Source organism: Thermothielavioides terrestris, chromosome 6, assembly GCF_000226115.1.
Source record: "Thermothielavioides terrestris NRRL 8126 chromosome 6, complete sequence".
Lineage (NCBI taxonomy): Eukaryota > Fungi > Ascomycota > Sordariomycetes > Sordariales > Chaetomiaceae > Thermothielavioides > Thermothielavioides terrestris.
In genome coordinates this window covers 835,935-850,804 of record NC_016462.1, presented here as the reverse complement: position 1 = coordinate 850,804, position 14,870 = coordinate 835,935, and the positions used below count along the sequence as shown (strand labels likewise).

At 61.3% G+C, this 14,870-nt stretch overlaps 6 protein-coding genes and 1 non-coding gene across 7 annotated transcripts; 3 read left to right on the top strand and 4 right to left on the bottom strand.

The window, feature by feature from the left end:
* Window positions 1-438: 438 nt before the first annotated feature.
* Window positions 439-1,776, bottom strand: THITE_63771 (uncharacterized protein). Its single transcript, XM_003657471.1, has 3 exons — window positions 1,632-1,776; window positions 1,399-1,488; window positions 439-1,324 (listed from the first exon to the last, which is right to left on the bottom strand). The coding sequence occupies exons 2-3, from the start codon at window positions 1,459-1,461 to the stop codon at window positions 755-757; spliced, it is 633 nt and encodes a 210-aa protein (XP_003657519.1). The 5' UTR covers window positions 1,462-1,488; window positions 1,632-1,776; the 3' UTR covers window positions 439-754.
* Window positions 1,777-2,939: 1,163 nt separating this feature from the next.
* THITE_2123324 (uncharacterized protein) lies at window positions 2,940-3,873 on the top strand. Its single transcript, XM_003657470.1, has one exon. The coding sequence runs from the start codon at window positions 3,687-3,689 to the stop codon at window positions 3,858-3,860; it is 174 nt and encodes a 57-aa protein (XP_003657518.1). The 5' UTR covers window positions 2,940-3,686; the 3' UTR covers window positions 3,861-3,873.
* A 1,216-nt stretch (window positions 3,874-5,089) lies between these two features.
* THITE_2123321 (uncharacterized protein) lies at window positions 5,090-6,671 on the bottom strand. The gene is made up of 3 exons (XM_003657469.1): window positions 6,396-6,671; window positions 6,004-6,317; window positions 5,090-5,935 (listed from the first exon to the last, which is right to left on the bottom strand). The coding sequence occupies exons 1-3, from the start codon at window positions 6,510-6,512 to the stop codon at window positions 5,206-5,208; spliced, it is 1,161 nt and encodes a 386-aa protein (XP_003657517.1). The 5' UTR covers window positions 6,513-6,671; the 3' UTR covers window positions 5,090-5,205.
* A 552-nt stretch (window positions 6,672-7,223) lies between these two features.
* Window positions 7,224-10,769, top strand: THITE_2123319 (uncharacterized protein). Its single transcript, XM_003657468.1, has 4 exons — window positions 7,224-8,299; window positions 8,400-10,109; window positions 10,176-10,298; window positions 10,391-10,769. Exons 1-4 carry the CDS (start codon window positions 7,613-7,615, stop codon window positions 10,490-10,492), a joined length of 2,622 nt encoding a protein of 873 aa, XP_003657516.1. The 5' UTR covers window positions 7,224-7,612; the 3' UTR covers window positions 10,493-10,769.
* A 174-nt stretch (window positions 10,770-10,943) lies between these two features.
* THITE_2123316 (uncharacterized protein) lies at window positions 10,944-12,063 on the top strand. Its single transcript, XM_003657467.1, has one exon. The coding sequence runs from the start codon at window positions 11,162-11,164 to the stop codon at window positions 11,978-11,980; it is 819 nt and encodes a 272-aa protein (XP_003657515.1). The 5' UTR covers window positions 10,944-11,161; the 3' UTR covers window positions 11,981-12,063.
* Window positions 12,064-12,469: 406 nt separating this feature from the next.
* Window positions 12,470-12,564, bottom strand: THITE_t144. The gene has a single exon. It is a non-coding gene; the product is annotated as a tRNA-Ile (tRNA).
* A 270-nt stretch (window positions 12,565-12,834) lies between these two features.
* THITE_2123314 (uncharacterized protein) lies at window positions 12,835-14,819 on the bottom strand. The gene is made up of 5 exons (XM_003657466.1): window positions 14,013-14,819; window positions 13,665-13,927; window positions 13,477-13,602; window positions 13,284-13,402; window positions 12,835-13,200 (listed from the first exon to the last, which is right to left on the bottom strand). The coding sequence occupies exons 1-5, from the start codon at window positions 14,575-14,577 to the stop codon at window positions 12,852-12,854; spliced, it is 1,422 nt and encodes a 473-aa protein (XP_003657514.1). The 5' UTR covers window positions 14,578-14,819; the 3' UTR covers window positions 12,835-12,851.
* Window positions 14,820-14,870: the final 51 nt, after the last annotated feature.

The window sequence follows — 14,870 nt, the reverse complement described above, 5'->3', positions numbered from 1 at the left end:
TGAACACCCCTCATTACTAAGGCTAAGGTAAGAAACCATGGACGGCAGTTGTGGGTGGGGCGAAAAAGCTAAGGCGAGGTGACTTCCCGGGCCGGCTAGCGACAGCGGCTTATGTCAAGGGCCAGTAATCAGGGCGCCGTCCGGGCCTCGAACACGGCTGAGCGAAGGCTGATTCATGTGCAGTAAAAAGGAAAAAAAAAATCGTTGTGTTGCTCGGCTGACTTTTCTACACAACATCTTGGCCGGGGGTTCGAGAAAGTGGCGGGTGAATTTTTTCTGGTGTTGGAAGGCTGGCCAGTTGTTCTTCCAGTCTCTTTTTGTCATGTTTGAGCTTGGCGTCGCTTGGTGGAGCCGCAGCGGAAACCCAACCCCCGGCCCGCAGCGCAGGGGTGCCTTCCGATGCGGCACCTCGGTGAAGTAAAAGTCGCGACAGCCGAGTGAATGGCACCATTCTATTTTGATATCCACTATGGATTGAACGTTTTCCTTGCAGACCAACAACCTAATCCGACAGAGTGGGAAAAGAAAAGCAGGGCTGATGATCGGGAACCCAAGCTCATTCCCCCTTGCCCTCCCGCATGGGGTGCAATTCCCGAAACCTTCGCAGCAACAGCACCCAGCCTGCCTCTGACCAAAAAGAATACGCTTTCCGACCTCACGCGTACCGGATCCTCATCGCTGTTTGTCGGCCTTCGGCCTCAGCAGGCCTTATCGTACACGTCCGACTCCCCATCCTCACTAAACGTGGCCAATCTCAAGTGCTGGCAGCCTTCAAGTCGGTCTTCTTGGTGCCTCCCGACGTACCCTGCTTCTTCTGGCCGGAAGTCCCGTGGTTGCCGATGGCGGCCTCGATGGAGTCGGCGCGGGCGTTGAGGGACTCGCCGATCTTCAGGGACTCGCCCAATTTCACCAGGCTGCGGAGCGTGAAGACGACGCCCTCGCCAGTAAGGACGGCCGCCGTCTTGACGGCCGCCATGCCGCTGGCCGTGTACCCGCCCGGCGCCTGCTGGTAGGTGCCGTTGTAGACCTCCGACACGTGCCGCACCGGCGCGTATACGGCCTGCCGGGCGTCGCTCAGCAGCTCGGGCGACGGCTTCTTGACGACCGGGAACTTCTTCTCCAGGGTCGACAGCGTCTGATCGCCGAGCTGGTCCGCGCGCTGCACGTACGGCGCCACCAGGCCGTAGGGCTTGTTCAGGAGGGATGCAACCGGCCGCACCACCATCTGGTAGGCCGAGTTGCTCAGCTGGATCGACAGCCTGCCGAGCGCGTTCTCTCGGAAGGCCCGGACGCTGTCTTGGACGGCTGGGTACGTGAGCAGATGCTGTGTCTGTACGTCAGCTGCCGGGCCTGAGTGACGTCGAAGCGTGGCGGGGGAAAGGAAAGGAATCGTCATACCCGGAGGGTGTTCAGCTGCGGCAGGTCGCCGTCAGGCACAACCGCGGTCTTGGTTTCGGCCATGGTGCTGTTGTCCGTCACCTCAGTCGCCTTGTGAGGCATGTTAGAATTTACTGTGCTGCGGCGGCAGATATAACTCTAGTGGAAACAGAACAACGACAAATTGAGGCACGGAAAGCCCCGGTGCGATCCTGTACCTGGGCAGCAGAGAGAACAAGCTTGGTGATAGATACCTTTTGAAATCGGGTTTCCGATGGAATTGACCAAGCGGGCTCTGCGGATGCTGGAAGAGCTTTGGTTGGAAGGGAGGGAACAATAAGGGAGGATCAGGTGGAATCGAGGGCGAGAACAAGGTAAGTACCTTACAGAGGAATGTGGGAAGGTAGGGCACGGAATGTCTACGTCTGAGGCAGGCTCGAGTCTAATGTTAAATGCCCGGCAGCAGCGATAACGCCACGCCTTCCCCGTCCGGACTTTCGTGCGTTCCGGCCAGCCAACCAGCCGCCCTGGGAAAGTCCGCTCTTGCGAAGCGGACAGCTGCAGTTGCATGTTCTTCGCGCCATTTTGCCTTGGTGTCTGGCCAGGTGGGCGAGGCGGGGGTGTCTCCCGGGATGGTGACACGCCATGGGCCATGGTGAGCCACTCACAGCAGCTGCTCACCCTGGCCTGCCCAGTTTTGATAACGTGAAAGCCAGGCAAACTGCTTGCCAAGCTGGCATGTGAAAGTCGGTGGTGGCCCAAGCTCCTTGGCTGGCTCCCTTGCTCGAAGACTGCTCGAGTTTCCACAGTAATTAGGAATACACCCAGCCGCGAGCGGCGATCACCACGGCAGCATGTGGCCTGGGTTTCGACTCTCTTTGGCCCTTTGCACAGCCTAACGAGCGCGGTGGCCGAGCTGGACATGACGGATGCGGAACGCACGTGCGGGATCCAAGCGCCCCGTTTCACTCGTACCTTCCGCCTTAACTCACGTTATCAGGCAAAAGAGGGGTACAACGTCTTGTTCGCCGTTGAATGATGCAAGTTTGCTGTAATCTGACGCATCGCGATATGGCTTGCAGCTTGTCGCGGCAGGATGAACTTGCTGACATACCGCTGCCCGGGGAAGAGGAAGCTTGACCGGCGCCAGCATCCATGATCTATCGCGGAGGCTCCAAAAGAGCTTCCGAATATGAGGCTTTTCCAAGTAAGTTACATGAAGAATACGACAGATCACACTACAGCTCTTTGGGGCAGCAGTCCTGTTTGCGATTATGATGTGCCGAGAACCACGAATGGTACAGTATGTAACTGCTGTACACAGTATGCACAGTCGTGTATGGCTCCATGATAGGTATTGAAGATGGAAGAACCCAATGCAGCGAATAAGCCCCACTGCGCCTGGGCCCACAGTTGCAGGATGCAGCGCCCCACATAGATGCAACGTCGCGATAACGTTAAAGATCCGCCTCTTTCACATGTCGGAACAACAATCGAGGCCACAAAGGTCCTCAGTCAACGGCAGTTCCAGGTGCAAAAGTTTGTATCCGGCCTTGAGCCGAGAAACAATTCGAAAGATGTCGGGCAACGCTGTCGTTGTGTGGGTCTACTTACTTTCCAGCCTCGGCTGGCGACAGTTGTCTATTTTTTGCCATGCCGACCCGGGCGATAAGGGAACGACTCACCGGACTGCTGATCTCGTTCGGTCCGAGAGACGATGTACTGTTCTATATTAGATTGGGCCCACACTGCGTCTTGCATCCTGACGCAGTAGCTGCCCTTCCAGGAACACCGTTGGCGCCAGCAGAGCCTCGGCTGCGGCTGCTCTTCACCCAAGTTCCCGCCGAGTGGATTCGCCACCGCCAAAGAACACTCCCAACGACCCTCCCACGCAAGCTCGGCGTCAAACAACAGCTGAGATTGCCGCCCTTTTTGTGTGTCCGGGGATCGATGGGGGTGTACCTCGGCAAAGACCATTCCGACCACCATCTTCTGCCGGTTGTACTGTGTAAAAACGGAAGTTGTGGTGGGTTGTGGATCGAGAGGTACCACGGCGACCCGTTGAGGCGACCCGTTGATGATTACATCGGTATAGAAAAGTGTTTATGTTCCAGCTCAGTTCTTCATCCTAAAATGGTAACTACCTATTTGCGGCTTAACCGCGAAAAGTCAACCGTCTGTACCCTCGATGAACGACATCCCCTCCGGCGCCCTTGAACAACCGTCCCAATTGGGAAAGCTCACCACCGGCAGCTTGAACGAGGACAGAAGCCTGCGCTGGTTGAGTCTAGTTGAAAGGATAGGGAAATATGACCGCTAATCCCGGTCCCCGTCCCCGGCACCGGCCTCGGCACCGATGGCGTAGCCGCCTGCGTAGCCTTCTGCGTAGCCGCCAGCGCAGACAGCGGCAGCGCCATGCGCCGGGGCCACCACTCGGCAGCCGCCACCGCAACCGCAACCCCGACCCCTACCTCAACGCCTAGCCCGCCCCCGCCGCCGCCAGCCAGCGACGACGGGCGGCAGAGCAGATCGAGGTGGGTAAACTCGAGCGAGCAGGCGCGGGGCTGCAGCGGAGTCTGCAGGCGCGGCGGGGCCGGGTGTGGGTTGCTGGTGGTGCTGTTGTTGGCGGTGGGGGTAGTTGGGTCGGCGGGGCTGCTGCTGGTCAGGCTGGTCGGGATGGTGGTGGTGGTCGTCGGATTCGTGGGGCAGGAAGCGTCATCGGGTGGGAGAAGCCTGGTAAGGGTGTTGGTGTTGGGGTAGAGGAGGTTGTTGGTGTGGAAGGAGGTGGGTAGGGGTTGGTGGTGGCGGTGGAGTTGGGAAAGGGGCTGGTCGGTGGTGCTTAGCTCTCCTGGCTGCCGCGCGGCGGAATCGGGTGGTGCAGCGAGCCCTGCGAGAAGTGCTGCTGGACGCGGGTCCGGACGCGCCCGAGGGGGCCGGTGCTCTTCTTGTGGGCGGCGGCCGCGGAATCGACGTCGACCTCGTCGTCCCCCACCACGAGCTAGGACAGTTCTGCCGGCTCGGCGGAGAAGATGGTGGGGGGAACTGACTGAGGGTACGGCGGAAGCCTTGAACGAAGGAGCGTATACGATGAGCGTCGAGACCGAGTCGACGGCTCCTGTCCCAGCCTGCGCGACATTTACGGGGTTCAGGGTCAGCGGACCGGCCGAGTGAGCGCGAGTGTGGTGCCGCGGCACTGGTCGGAGAGGCTGAGCGACGGTCCCAGAGGCCCGCGGCCGGGAACCGAAGCAGTTCAAGAACCTCATGCTGACGAATCGGTCAAGCATAGCCCAGAGATCTAGGGCTTCCCGGCAGTGCGGTGGGTAGTGTTCGGTGGGAAGTGGCAGACCCGGCCGGGACCCCAAAGGTCCGCATGAAGAGTTCCGGTGCGGAAGGTTCGGTCCACGTTCCGCACGATCAAGGGTGGACGGAAAAGAAATAGGAGGGGAGAGGAACCGCGGTAAGTCAGTGTGGGTTTTGTTTAATTCGATGTGCCAGGCCCATGGTGAAGATTGAGACGACTGCGGCATCGCACGCGGCGCCACTGCCGCAGTATCGCATGGCGTGGCAGGCCTCGGGATATTAGATCGGACGGCGCCACGCAGCCCGATTCAGCCACCCGGCACCAACTGGGTGTCTGACGGATCCGAGATCGTGGAAGGAGAGAAGAGGACAGTGCGTGCGGCATAGCACAAGGGAAATGGGAGGCGCCGCTGTGGCGGCCTTTCACGGCGCCCCATCAGGCGCCTATCATTGGAGCTTGGAGAGCGACGACGAGGTTGAAGGCTGTGTTCCCGGCTATCCAAGTTACTAAGAACAACAAGCGGAGCATTATGGCAGACTAGCTCCCGGGCTGTTGTAGATGGGCAGGTTTTTATCGCCATCACACACCCGGCCGCTGCCATCGTAGGGCGTCGGCGACCCAAGCGACCCCGACCAGGCGATCTCGATCGACGGTAGCACCGGAAGTCCGCCAGCCCCGCGGAGCTTGGTGTTTGGCACGGGAATCGGAAGGAGCTTTGCGGGATCGTTGTTCAGCATGCCCGGGTACGACACCGAGTTGTTCACGGTCGCCGCATTCTCGGGGTCCTTGTTCTCGGTGTATCCGGCCAGGTCTGCGACGAACTGGAAGACGTTTGCGCCGACATCGTATCTGCCCAGATTGTGCAGGCCCCAGTTGGCCTCGACGGTCGACAGGATGCTGTAGTGCGTGTAGAAGGTGTCGTCCTGCGTGCCCTTGAGCGAAGGCGGGATGGCGCTGCCCAGGAGCAGGGTGACAATGTGGTTGGGCTCGCTGTAGGTTTCGGACTCGTCGTACGTGAGCGCAATCAGGGTGCGCTCGTCAAACGCGCCGTCTTCAAGCAGAGGCTGCAGGAACTTGTGCGACCACGCTGTCGCAAAGTCGAGGGTCGTGTTGTGGCCGTCGTTCATCATGTTGGGCGTCATGAAGACGAACTGGGGAACCGCCCTCGCGGCGAAGGCGCGCTCGAAGTCGGCAAAGGACAGCAGGTTCAGCAGCCGCTCCCCATTCATGGTGATGCTGTCGTACGACACAAACGGGCTGCGTGGGAAATCAGCGGGAGCCGGCCGGCCTCTGCAGGGCGATTACGGAGGGCCTTTTCTCCTTACTTGTGTTTCCTCACGTAGTCCCAGCCGCCATTCCCGGTCGACCCGTCGCTGTGATTGCCCATGTAGCCCGGACCGGGCACATCCTCAAAATAACCGGCCCATGTTATGCTCTTAGCCTCCAGGAGGTCGGCCACGGTTGCGACATTGTCGGGGATGCGCACGAAGTCGTCGTGGTTGAGCCCGAAGTAGTCGCCCCCGACGGCGGCCACGTAGTTGGGCTGGCTCGGATGGGTATGGGCGTAGTATCGGGTCAGCAAGATGCCCCGGCGCTTTAGATCGGCGATGCTAGCATCGACGGCGACCTTTGCGTAGTCCTAGGGAGCGTTGTCAATTGCAGGGTAGGTCCAAGTGGTGTGGAGCCAGCGCCGGCCAAGTTGAGTTAGGTAACTTACCTGATTCTCCAGCCAGATGGTGATGAACCGCTCGAAGGCCTTGCCCGGGACGAGAGCAGCACCAAGCGCGGAGCCTAGCAAGGCCCATCCGAGAAAAATGGCGAACAGGCGCTGCATGGTGCTACTCGCTGTTCATGGTTCATCGGCCGCATCGCTGGCGGTCGGATGGCAGGGGAACTCCAGATTACACGCGTAGTTCCGCTGCAAGTTTGGATGCCAAGCCCTCCCGCAGCGGCCCCGCCGAGTGCTTTGTTCCTGGGCCCGAAGACCCGTCGCACCAAGCAGGCCACTTGCCGCGCATCGGAGCATTCAGACAGAGAGAAGGACAAAAACAAGTCTCTTTACAAGATAACTTTGGGGTCAACATGTGCCAATAAAATGCAATTGTTCCTTCCTGCAGGGTACTTGGCGAGAGCTCAAGCATCGTCTGAAGTGCGCTGAAAGACGTCGAGGCTGAGCAGCATGCCCAATCAACTTGTGTGCCTCTGTGCCTCAAACCTCGAACAGGGTTAGGGTTGCTTGCATCAACCACTCACCGGAAACGGCAACTTCAGGACTGACGCAGTGGTCAAGCTCAAACGCAAGCAATCCAAGATGCCAGGTCCATGTTTTCGCAAGCGCTTGCGACCGAAACCGGTGTTCATGAGACTTGGCATCCCTTCTTATTCTCGAAGCCGGATATACGGAGATACTCGGACTTAGCCTTGTCCACAGTTTGGTCATCAGCTCCCCGCGCGGGCCTCTTGCTGCTCTGTGCTGGAGCGTTGCTCGGCCATTGCTCGGAACTCCGAGGCCAAGTCGCTTGCGACCCAAAAAAAATCGAGAATCCTTCGTTTGGACGACGACCCCAAACCAGCAGATGCCAGCCCTCTATCGCAAGACATTCGTCATCGGCGTGCAACGTTTCCAGGGGTCTGCCGGCGAGCGAACCGGCGGTACGTTATTTAAGGGCGGCGTGGAGGGAGGACGCGGACGCGGCTTATCAGATCGATTGATAAAACTCTCGCGCCCGGATTTTACCCCTCGCGCCGTGGCTCGGCAGACGTGTGCGCGCGCCCGGGCGACTTTAAGACGGGCCCCTCCCTTGGCACCCACTGCAGGGCCGCGGGTCTCCGTACCAAGATAGGTGGCGTGCTTCCTTTTTTTGGGGTGGTTGATTAGTTTTTGTTATATGGGTTGGCTAGCCCGAGGGTTGGCCCGATAGCTCCGGCAAGGTCATGTCGGAGCCGAGTGAGCGCAGCGAGAGCCCCGCAGGCACAGACTCGCAGCACGACCACCGGGACCGGGACCGGGATCGGGATCGGGATCGGGACCGGGACCATGATGACCATGACCATGACCAAAACCACCACGGCGACCGCCCGCCCCCGCGCAAGCGCCAGCGCGTGCGGCTGTCGTGTCTCGAGTGCCGCCGCCGCAAGCTGTCGTGCGACCGCGAGTTCCCGTGCTCGCGCTGTCTGCAGTCGGGCACCCCCGAGCGCTGCGAGTATGAGACCCGCCCCGGCCTGGCGCCCCCGAACAAGCTCGGCCTGCCGGCCCCGGCCGTGGCCGGGCTCGCCGGGCTCGATGCCCGCCTGTCGCTGCCGAGCACCGGCGGCGAGTCGCCCTACTTCCGCAAGGACGGTCGCGAGTCCGACCGCCTCCGCCGCCTCGAGCTCGAGGTGGCCCAGCTCAAGAGCCTCCTGGCCAAGCAGGTCGCCTCGCTCGACGGCAGCACCGTGCAGGACCGCTCGCCCCCGGAGCACCTCCGGTCCGATACGGGCCCCGAACCCGAGGCCGAGGTGCCCGCCTTCCTGCAGACCCAGGTGACCTGCGCCGACCGGGAGGAGCTGCGCTTCTTCCGCGGCAAGGAGTTCAAGACGCGCTACTTCGGGCCCCACAGTGCCTTCCTGGCTTTCCAGGAGGTAATTATGCCTGCTTCACACCCCTGCCCCTCCCCCCCTTAGACTGCCCGCTTGCCGTTGGACGAGGTAATGGCGTGATGTGTACTAACCGGCAAAACAGCTCACCGGGCTCTGCCCCTTCATGAAGGAGACCTCGGAGGAGTGGTTGCGGCCGCTGTTCATCCACAGGAACAAGGATCGCCGCAAGGACGCCGAGGAGCGGGAGCGCAAGTTCCATTCGCCCGATCTCGCCCTGGAGGCGCTGCTCCCCTCCAAGGAGGAGACCGACAACCTGGTGAACATCTACCTCGACCAGTTCGAGCAGGTCCACCGCATCCTCCACATCCCCAGCTTCCGCCGGGACTATGCCAAGTTCTGGCAGCGATCCGAGCCCCGCAGCGCCGCCTTCACCGCCCTCGTCCTGGCCATCATGGCCATCTCGAGCTGCCTGGGCGCCCACATGCCCCACAAGTTCGAGAAGATGATGTCGGCCTCGCACGCCCACGCCATCCGCTGGGTCCAGGCGGTCGACGAGTGGCAGCAGCGCCAGAGCGCCAAGCACCGCCGCCTGATCCACTACCAGATCAGCTGCCTCGTCTACCTGGCCAAGCGGATCAACACCATCAAGAAGAAGCGCTTCTGGACGAACGCGGGCGCCATCACGCAGGACGCGATCGCCGTCGGCCTGCACCGCGAGCCCAGCCACATGTGCGACAAGATCTCGCCCTTCAACCAGGAGATGCGGCGGCGCCTCTGGGCCACCATCCAGAGCTACGACCTGCAGGCCTCCTTCGACCACGGCCTGCCCTCCATCCTCTGCTCGCTGCACTACGACGTCGACCCGCCGCGCAACATCGACGACTCCGAGTTCGACGAGGACACCACCGAGCTGCCCCCCTCGCGCCCGCCCAGCGAGTACACCTTCTCGTCCTACCAGCACATCAGCCGCCAGAGCCTCGCCCTCCGCCTCGAGCTCAGCCGCGTCTTGACCGGCCCGCCCGACCAGCTGGACTACGACCGGGTGATCCAGTACACCAACGAGATCAACCAGGCGATCGACTCGCTCCCTTCGTGGGACCTGCCCGAGCTGACGTCGTCCTCGTCCTCGTCGTCATCCCCCGGCTCCTCCCAGAAGCCGCTGCTCAAGAAGCCGCTGCTCGCCTACACGCTGCTGCACATCCAGCTGCGGCAGTACATCATCCCGCTGCACCAGCCGTTCCTGCGGCTGCGCAAGACCAACTCCAAGTACCAGTACTCGGAGATCATCTACTACAACGCGGCGCGCGACATGGTGCTGCTGCACGACCGGCTGGCGCAGCAGGGCGTGCGCACGCTCAACTTCCTGCGCGAGGACTCGCTCACGCTGGCCATCAACCTCAGCTCCGTCACCATGCTGCAGCCGCGCGGCAGCACCAACATGATCATGATCAACTCGCAGCACACCCTGCAGCTGCTCGAGAAGTGCCTCGCCATGAAGGAGGACCGCATCCTCCGCTGCGGCAACAACGAGCCCTGGAACTACTCCATCCTGTGCGCCGCCCTCGGCCTCGTCGAGGCCCACCTCGGCACCAAGACCTCCGAGGCCGCCCGCGCCGCCGCCGCCGACCGCTTCGTCACCCTGCACTACAAGCTGCTGTCCGGCCAGGACCCGCCCGTGTCGAGCCAGCAGTCTGGCGGTGGGGGCGGCGCCGGCGCCGGCGCTGGTGCGGGTGGCGGGTGTTGTGGTGGTGGCGGTGCTGCTGCTTTGGCGGGAGGAGCGGACCAGGGGAGCAGTAGTGCGGCGGCGGGGGCGCCGCCCCTGGCGTCCTCGGAGCCGTTTGTGCGGTCCAAGGTTTGTAGACACTTTTCCCCCGTCATTAGGAACCGAATGAACCTGTGCTGACGGCGAGCCTTTTAGTCGGTGACTCCGTTCCCGCCCTCGTCCTCGCAGCAGGGCGCGGCCGGGCATCAGGTCGAGGTCCCCGGCACGCCGTGGTGGCTGCCGAACTCGTCGGATCCGGCTGCTACTGCTTTTCCGCAGGTAGGTGCTTGCTTGGTTGTCTGTTTGTTTGTTTCGGTGGCCTCCTCGATCGTTGTGTCCCTCTCGGAGCTGACCTGTGTAATTCCTGGCAGATGCAGCCGTTGAACCCGGACTTCAGCCTAGAGACGCTGGGGTTGAACCTCAATGAGCTCTGGGGTACCGGCAACTTTGACTGGGACGCCATGATGGGATGATGCGCCGGCGTTGCGCAGGAGCGGAGTTGGCCGAGGGGTCTATAAGGTCAGGTAACTATGTGGCGTCTGTATTGGAAGGTTCGGGGATAGGGACCCAAAAGGATCTGACTAAATGATGTAAACTTATACCCACATCCTCGCTCGATATCTGCATGTAATCTCAACGGGGGCAAGCATGTACACCAATCTGGTTCATGAACAGGCCCCTGTCCGCTTCGCGCTGAGACACTCGGCCGCTCTCCTGGTTTATCCAATAAGCAGCCGTAAATGGTCCGCAAGCTGTTGCGTCTGGCACATGGGAATTCCCCGAGGCGGCGCATGGAAACGGAGCGGTCCGATGCGAACGCCGGCCTTGGGTCCCGGAGGTCCCCACACCCGATGCTGCAACAACCCCTGCTGGCCGCCGTCTTGGCAAGTCAATTTCGACCTCGGCTGAGCGGTCCTCTTACCGCATCTCACCTTGCGCTGTGTTACACGAAGATAAACAAGCCCAGCCATTCTTTGCCAGCGAAATTGGCATTCAGCGCTCCATCTTCAAACAACCATTAACTTACCCCCTGTCGTAACAAAACACAACGTACTAGCATACCCAAAAGAAAGAATAACTTGAGAAAGGAAAAGAAAAGAAAAATGCCAGACCGCATCCCCCCCGCCGAAAAAGCCCGCACGATGGCGCACATGAACAAGGACCACCGCGCCGACATGCGCGCCATACTGGCCTACTTCCCCGCCGTGCCGCCCGTTCCTTCTCCTTTTCCCTACGACAACCAAACAAAACCCGGCGACGAAGCCAGCGACACCGACACCGACCCGCTGATGACCGACATCTCGCTCACCTCCTTCACGCTGACCATGCCGCCGCGCGCCGGCGGCACCAGCCACGTCGTCGCGTTCGATCCGCCGCTGGCCAGCTGGGCGGAGAGGCGCGCGCGGCTGGTGGAGATGACGCGCGTGGCGCGGGCGGCGGCGGGTGGCGGTTCCCCCTCTTCCGCCTCCTCCTCGTCACCTCATGGTCTGGTTGTGGGGGGTGGTGATTCTGCTGCCGGCACCACAGCAGACGGTGGCGGCGTGGCAGGGGAACAGAGAGGGACGGCGGTGCGAGTCACGTCGTACGTGCCGCCGCGCGTGCCGTATGACGTGGCCGTGTTCGGCGGCGTCGTGTTCTACTTTGCGTGCTTCGCGCTCGTGCAGGCGGGGTATTTCGCGGACGGCGGGGTGCTGGCGCGGGAGGTAGTGCGGTTCTTCCCCGGCGGCGCGGCCGGGTTCCGGTGGCTGGTGCGGGCTATCTTCGTGCCCGTGCTGGGGATTCACCTGACGGAGACGTGGTGGTTGGAGCGGAGCCGGTTGCGGGCGCACGGCGTGCGGAGGGGCAGCGGCGTGTGGTGGCTGTGGGTCGGGAGCGTGTTCTTCGAGGGGGTGATGGCGTTTAAAAGGTTTGATTTGTTGGTCGCGAGGCTGCGGAGGGAGCAAACCAGGAAGGGCCAGTGACGGGATGGGGGAGGTACAGCTCGTCGTCCAGCAGCATCAACGCTGATGAACTGTTGGCATTAGGGGGTTGTCTTCCACGCAGGGAAGCTAATGCGAATCAGGAGTATCCGTATTATTGGCCAACAACCAACATGTCAAGAGTGCTAACCGCCACGGTCATAAACACATGCTACCTAAAACAGAGCGAAGAATGCAGTCCAGGACACCGCATCGAAGGTGCCGCACGCCGCGGCCGACGCCGGAGTCCGCCCATCCCATCCCCTTGGGACGGACCAGGCCGATCGATGTTGGTCTGTCCCGAATAGAGGGGCCAACTTTGCAGCTGGGACTGACCTAGGGGAAGTCAACGCATACCCAACTCGAACTGCAGTTTCGACTCACGGCTCATTTACGAACCGATTTTTGACAGTAGACCGTGGCGCACTGGCTGGTGGGAAAATTTTTGGACAGGAAACCCAAAAAGCATGCCGTGGCAAAAGTGAAGTGGGTTGCCCAGTAACAGGATTGAACTGTTGACCTTCGCATACCATATACGGGTGGGACCGGTATTAGTACGACGCTCTAACCAGCTGAGCTAACCGGGCTGCTTGGATGGCTGGAGCCAAAGTACCCTTAATGAGGGACTGGTCGCTTCGCCGATCCACGCACGGAGTCGCGGTCAAGTCGCTTGCTCCCCCAAACCAACCAAAACAAGAGATTCGAACTTCGAGCACCACCCCATGAAGAGACGCCACCGCCCTACCTCAGCATAATTACTGTGTGCGTGATCCAAACACCTGCGATATGGCACTCAAAAGAACGAAAGCTTCATCATTCCAGTTTAACTTCACGCTGCTAGCAGCCCACAACCCAGTTCTAAAACTAACCCTAACTACACCAAATACCTGAACCCCTTATTCATCACCTCAGGCTGATATTCATCCCGCTCAGCACCAGCCACCCGCTCCGCGCCCTCCCCGCCGGCGGCCGCCGCTTCCTCGAGGCGGCGGTTCGCGCGCACGAGCACGAGGCGGAAGGCGAGGCAGCCGAGGATGGTGACGCCGAACATGGCGGTGACGACGCCGTAGCTCTGGCGGTAGCCGTTGTCGGACAGGTTCCAGACGTAGGAGCCGGCCACGTTGCCGAGCTGGCTGAAGGCGTTGATCATGGCGATGGCGACGGCGCGCTTGGCCGGCGGGCGCGGGAACGAGGACGAGATCCACGAGTAGAAGACGATGAAGCTGCAGGGGGGTGCGCGATGCGGTTAGGTCTGAATGATCTGTTTATTTTGGGGGGATGTAGGGAGGATAGGTAGGGAACGTACCCTGCGTAGCTGCCGGCTTGGAGAAACAGGGCGACGTAGCGGGCGGCGACGTTGAGCGTCGACATGCTGATGATGAAGCCGACGAGGCCAAGCACGACCGGGCCGGTGATGTGCCAGAACTATGAGACAGGGGGGTCAGTTTCGTCTCGGCAGCAGGCCAGGCGGAGGAGAAAAGGACCAATCGGTGACAAACCTTGTCTTGGGTGCGGTCCGAGTGCCACGCGTTGGCCAGCGAGATCAAGCAGGCCAACACCCATGGCGGCGCGCTCATGAGCAGCGTGGGCACGTAGTCGAAGCCCAGGGTGCCGGTGAGCGTAGGCTGGGTCGGTCAGCGAAGAGCCAGCGGGCGACGAAGGCCAGGAAAGGAGAGAGAGTCCTTACGAAAAACGCGTTGAACGACAGCCCGACGACGTATGCGGTAAGCGTGAGCATCATCAGGTACACCTTGGCGTCCTTGAGAGTCATGATCAGGCCGGTAAAGAGGGTCTGGCTGGGCTCGTCGCTGTCCTCCAGGCCGACGTCCTCGGTCATGCGCAGCTGCGCGACGTAGCGCTCCTCCTCGGTGAAACCGCGCGAGTTGTGGGGCAGGTCGGGCAGGATGAAGGCGGCCAGGATGGCAATGAACATGGTCGCCGCGCCCTCGACTGAAGAAGCGCGAGAGTTGTGGTGGTTAGCCGATCATGGAAGAGACTGCCAATTTCATCACCAACATGCTAGTCAAAAGCTTACTGAAGAACAGCCAGCGCCAGGCGGCGTGGCCCAGGACGCCCTGCATGTTGGACAGCACGCCGGCGCCGACCAGGGCCGAGAAGGCGTTGGAGATGAGGTTGCCGCAGAACAGGAGCGCGTTCCGGGTGGTCAGCTCGCGGCGCGTGTACCACTTGGACAGGATGAGCAGGGCGCCGGGCAGGAAGGCGGCCTCGACGAAGCCGAGGAAGAAGCGGATGGCGACCATGCCGCCGAAGCCGGTGACGACGCCCGAGAGGGTCGACACCAGGCCCCAGAGCATCATGGAGCAACCGATGTAGATGGACGGGCGCGACACGCGGTTGATGATCATGTTGGAGGGCACCTGCATCAGGATGTAGCCGACGTACAGGATGCTGAGGCAGGTGGCGTATTGGTTGTACGTCAGGTTGAGGTCGCTCTGCAGGCCCTTAAGGCGGGCCGAGGCGATGTTGTTGCGGTCGAGGTAGTTCATGATGTAGAGGAGGATGAAGAGGGAGCAGCGCGCGTCGAGCTTGCGCTTCAGGCTCTTCTCGACCTGGGCACGGCGGGCCGGGTCCATGGTCATGGTTGTCGTCGTCCCTGGTGCCGTTGCCGCTGCCGTCCTCAAGGCCGTCCCCTCATCCCGCCGGACCTCTGCTTTCTCTATCGCGTCCATGGTAGTGGTAACGGTGGCGGAGCAGCTGCCGCCGTGCTAACCTGGGAGCGTGGTTTGGGGAGGCAGAGACACCAAGATCAGAGCAAAGGGCAGCGGAAGAGCCCGGCGCGGCCGTGGTATGCATAAATACTACACTACAGTACCGCGGTATGTCTGGACTGGACTTAACAAAACCCGCGGGTATCCGGATGGGCGGTGGTCCC